This window comes from Diospyros lotus, unplaced genomic scaffold (assembly GCF_014633365.1).
Source record: "Diospyros lotus cultivar Yz01 unplaced genomic scaffold, ASM1463336v1 tig00011006, whole genome shotgun sequence".
NCBI lineage: Eukaryota > Viridiplantae > Streptophyta > Magnoliopsida > Ericales > Ebenaceae > Diospyros > Diospyros lotus.
In genome coordinates this window covers 144,572-149,740 of record NW_026267117.1, presented here as the reverse complement: position 1 = coordinate 149,740, position 5,169 = coordinate 144,572, and the positions used below count along the sequence as shown (strand labels likewise).

Sequence of the window (5,169 nt, the reverse complement as noted above, 5' to 3'; positions counted from 1 at the left end):
TATAACAAATTAATCATGCCCATACCATAATACATAATTCATAGAATCTTTGTATTCCAATATATTAAATATGAGATTAAATGTTTAGTGTTTATTATGGCATGTTCAGCATTATTTCATGAGATTATGTGTATACATCTTGGTATGAGCATTAAGCATGACTTTATATGGAGCACTACATATCGTGTGCCAGCATTTATATGAACATTGCATTATGCATGTCAAGCGGCTTAGTCTGCGAGGATCCCACCAGTATTAGTAGTTTCAGTTATAACTCAGTTTATGAGTTGCTCGCCTGGTGACGACCAGGGGGCTAGGGGCTTTGCCCACAGTATGTGCTTACAGTTTTTTCTTTTTACAGGATTCAGATCAGTTAGGTATGTTTTATCAAATTATGTGGGCCTATGAGTCAAAGTTACATACCTGCATTTAGTTTACAATTTATGTGCATTACATCTTGTAAATGCAATCCAATGGGTAGAAATGGTCAGGCCTCGGGTGGGCCACTTTTCCATATGGTGCCTTCTCTTCATATTCGTTCACATCCTCAAACCTGCAACAAGATAAAGAAGTACCAAGATTTTATTTTGAAAATTCTCTCCTACTAAATAGAAAACTGAACTTTCTACATATATAAACGTATTAATTAAGAAAATTAATAATTAAAATTTATTTTTTTTTAAAACAATATTTATATAAACATAAGCTCAAGTATTGTAGTATAAATATGCATTTATTTTTTTAAATAATATTTATACCTTTAATTTTGTATATAAATTATAAAATAAAAAATAATTCTAAGTGAGTCAATTCACCAGTTGTTGATGACACTAGTGACCTTGAGATCTCTAATTTGACTTTCGCGAGCTTCGTTTGCTTTACTCTAAATTTTTAAATAATATAATCCCACCACAAAAAGAAAATAGAGGCAAATTAACGTGAAGATGATTAAAGATAGGAAGAGAAAACAATGAGGAGTTGTGTATGTATAGTAGATCGAGTTATGTTATTTGTATAGGGGCGAGTTTGACAGGTGAGTGTACATGATGATATATCACGATATTTTAGCATCAAAATATCACGATATATCACAATTTTTGCTCACCCCCTTTTCTCTCTCCTCCTCTCGCCGCGGTAATCTCGCCACCTCGCGGCTCCTGCCTTGTCACCTCGCTTGGTCACCGCTACATCCTCCAACAATCAACTCGCCTTTCGTTGTCGCCTTGCCATTGCACCACGAGGTGACAAGGTTGCAACAATGAGGCAACGAGAGGCGAAGAAGGACAGTAAGAGAGTCAGCAATAGAGGGTCGGTTGCAGCGGCGATGACGGTGAGAGGAATGAGAAAGAGATGAGAGGTTGTTGGAGGGGAAGGGGGCAAAATGGTCATTGAGAGAGGAGAAGACGAGCAAAATGGTCTTTCAAGTCACCTGTAAACCCATTTACAAAAACCCTATCTGTACAAATAGTATTATCCATGTATAGTAATACCTCCCAGAGAAAAGGGCATCTTTGAGCCAGGTATCGAAAGCCAAAGCCCAGGAATCAGCAACTGATGAGTCATGGCCCTTGGAAGCGCGGAGCTTATCGAGGTTGTGCATGGCAGCCCCTGCAGAACCAAAAATGAGGACGCCTTCATCGTGGAGCTTACCGAGGTTGTGAGTGGCAGCCCCAGAACCAAGAAAGAGGACGCCTTCATGCTTGAGAGGGGCCAAGGCTCTGCCCAGATTGTAATGGTAAGTGGTGTCTTTGTGGGTCTGAATGGAGAGCTGGCACACTGGAATATCTGCCTCTGGATACATAAGCATCAGTGGAACCCAAGCGCCATGGTCAAGCCCTCGCTTCTTGTCCACATCCACCCGCTCCAACCCACTTGCATTTAGTATTTCCTTCACCCTCTCTACCAATTCTGGAGCTCCAGGAGCCGGGTACTTGAGCTTTATACACACACACACACACACATATATGTTTGGGAATTACCTTGCAGAGTTATATCATTAAACTCAAATGAAAACCCAGCCAAAAACCAAAAACAAAAACGGAATGAATTCAACAGAACAGGCTATAGTATATATGACCTTCATATATATATATATATGAGGGTAAGTTTAGGTGTCATTTGTTCCCATTCTAGGCTTTTGTCGGTGGTGGGTTGTACTGTCAAATGTCAAGGACAGGCCAGAGATTAACTGATAGTGGATCGTTCAACCCAGAAAGAGGACCCCATATTAGTGAAGGAAAATGATCACCTGGTATGTCTGGGTGGGGAAGCCGTCGAAATCGTAGATGGTGGGCGAGGGGCCGGAGACGGCGGGGTGGGAGGTCTCCCAGTGGGCGGAGATGATGAGGATGGCGGCGGGTGCAGCTGATCCGTACACAGGGCCGGCCCAAGGTCCAGTGGGGCTCTAGGCGAAAATAATTTTTTTTTGGGAGGGTGGGGCGCTCTATTTTTTGGAGACTCCTAATTTATTTATTTTTTTTGAGAAGGGGAGATGGTTTGTTCTCTCTCTGAGTGTGGGGGGGGGGGGGGATTTTTTTGGGGGGCCCCATATGTGGGGGGGGAGGGGGATAGGCGCTAGGCGGTGGCTGTTTGGGGCCCCAAATTTTGGAGGGGGGGATTTTTTTGGGGGGCCCCAAATTCTGTGTGTGTGTTGGGGGGGGGGGGTTGCTGGGAGTGGCTGTTTGGGGCCCCAATTTTTTGAGGGCCCTAGGCATAGGCCTTAGTGGCCTATGCCTTGGGCTGGCACTGTCCGTACACCTTCACCCTGAATGATTTCAGGAAATGCCTCCCCGACAATGATTCGTCGATCGACATCATCGGCGGTCCATGCGTGATGAAGAACGTTTCCTTTATCTTCAACCTCTCCATCCCTCTCCTGCCTGAATCTTCCGCAAGATCAACCCTGAAACCATTAAATAGGGGTCCACTAGCTAACGTCAGCATAAAAATGAAAATAAAAGATGTAGTTAATGATACACTCCATAGCGATCCAATTAAAAAATTCTATCATATACTTGTTTTGATAATAACAAAAAACCCACTATTATATACTTTTACCATTACATTAATGTAACGTTACCCCAATATCTTATAATTTTCCAATAATTACTTTTTATCTATCACCATCCACACCTTACTTTTTCGGCGTGGACGCGTGGGTGTTTGGTACACCAATTTACCCTTTTATGCTTACAATTAATGAATGTCCTATGTTTATATAATATATTGATTATATTTTTATGTTTATTTTTATAATTCATTTTAATGTATATTTTCTTGTGCAATATATTTGTTCAAGTACTTGTAAAATGATTTTTTTTAACATAACTAATTTTTTTATATTTTTTTGTGATTTTTTAGTTATTTCCATATTTGTAGTGGTAAAAAAAAATCATGATAATATAATTTATAGAGATGGAAAGCTGGAGCTGAGGCAGAGTGAGGTTGACAGCTGGTAGGAGTCTACTGGTGGAGATAGGTGTCGGGTAGATTTGGTCCTCGATGTACTAACCGATGTTGCATGGAAACTTCTGAGGGCATCCTTGGGAACTCTCGGAAGTGGCCTCGTATATGCTAGGGACAGATCTGCACTCACAGAAATAAGTTAGAAGGCACGCGGGAATTTCTCACCCACGTATACCCTCCGATACTTAAGTCAGTACCTAAAGAAGAGATAAACGAGTAAAGCATGCTATTATTGAATTTGTAATAGTGATACCTTTTTCGACGAGAGAATGTCAGCCCCGGTACTATCACAGGGTGCCAAAGATAGGCATATACGTTAATAGCACTGGGACGAGCTTGAGAAGAATCCCCCCGGAGGTCAGATAACCTAAGGGGTCCTCTAGGAGAAGGTGAGCTTCACGATGTGCTGTTGAAGCAGGGTCTTGGCCCCTAGGGGACCTGCCCGGGCATAGCTCCAGGCTTGGTGGGAGATGTCTCGGGGTGAGACGTACTTGACTACTGCTTCCTAAAGGGGCATATCACATTCCACAGACATAAACATATTATATTATATCCCATAGGCATACCACGCGGGGCATTATATAGACATCAAGTATACGCATAAGCATTATATATATATATATATATGCATGGGATATAAGGACTTGAGGGTTATCATAAGCCTTAAATCTATCTAGCTGCCACATTCATACATTAGCCAGTACACCATACATATAGATAGCCAAGATGCCATAGATATACATATGCATACCCCTTGCATAGCCACCACGCTCATTTGTTGCCTATATACATACATATATATATACATTTTTTCACACAGAGAAAAAGAGAGATAGAGGAAGAGAGAGAGCTTAAGAGTGGCCTTCTCGGAAAGTTTCAGTGAGTGCCTCGCAGAGAGGCCTCGAGAAGAAGCCTCTCGAAAGGCCACGGCATGAGGCCTTGCCGAGTGAGGGAGTAACCGAGAGGGCAGATCTTCCCAAAAGACATTGGCCAAAAGCCTCTCCGAAATAGAGAAAAGGCTGGCCTAGATTAGCTTGCGGAGAGAGCGACCAAGGGCTTGCAGAGATGTGCGGCGCGCCACTGCCTCCGAGAGATTCAACCGTTACCGAGGGATGCCACCACTTCTCGGAGAAATGTCGCCGCTGTTGGGATTACATAGATCTTATCATTTGCACAGTGGAATTAAATTTAATTTGCAAGTATCCCGTTTTTCAGAAATTATGGTTTAACAAATTGGAAACAAAAACGAAAGGTTACATCTTCGATGAAATTCGATTTCACCATTAGATTTTTTGCCGTTTAATCCTCCAAGTGTAGGATGTCGAGTCGGTCCACCCGAAATCACTTCAATCCAAGAATTTCAAAGAGAATGATAAGTAAAGAAATTTTTCACAAAAATTTCCAGCTTACCTTTTGGATTCAAGAACACTTCTTCAAAACTCTCTCAACCTTTAAGTGATTCAAGAAGACATCAAGTGTTATGAATGAAGAGATTGAGAGCTTTTATATATACATTAAATGGGTTGGGCTTCTGTAACACCGAGTGTCATTTTACATGCATTTATAAATTTTGCGTAATTTTATTGTTTATGCCCATATAAATGATTTAATAATAATTATTACTATCAATTATTGAACCTTGTTATGCAGTGGAAGGAAATGGACGCCGTCGTGCTCAATGTGCCAACTAGAAAAAAATAATTA

General features: G+C 41.4%; 1 protein-coding gene across 1 annotated transcript; it reads right to left on the bottom strand.

The window, feature by feature from the left end:
* Positions 1 to 450: 450 nt before the first annotated feature.
* Positions 451 to 2,868, bottom strand: LOC127793502 (4,5-DOPA dioxygenase extradiol-like). Its single transcript, XM_052324251.1, has 5 exons — positions 2,745 to 2,868; positions 2,249 to 2,364; positions 1,633 to 1,936; positions 1,491 to 1,551; positions 451 to 553 (listed from the first exon to the last, which is right to left on the bottom strand). The coding sequence occupies exons 1-5, from the start codon at positions 2,866 to 2,868 to the stop codon at positions 451 to 453; spliced, it is 708 nt and encodes a 235-aa protein (XP_052180211.1).
* Between the last annotated feature and the right edge of the window lie 2,301 nt (positions 2,869 to 5,169).

What these genes read in the sequence shown, in the direction of transcription:
- LOC127793502 (XM_052324251.1), bottom strand. Translation starts at nt 2,868, where the DNA reads ATGGAGAGGTTGAAGATAAAGGAAACGTTCTTCATCACGCATGGACCG. An exon ending in CGGTAAGCTCCACGATGAAG is followed by an intron (nt 1,552 to 1,632) that starts GCGTCCTCATTT and finishes ATGACTCATCAG; the next exon opens with TTGCTGATTCCTGGGCTTTG. An exon ending in GATGCCCTTTTCTCTGGGAG is followed by an intron (nt 554 to 1,490) that starts GTATTACTATAC and finishes ATCTTGTTGCAG; the next exon opens with GTTTGAGGATGTGAACGAAT.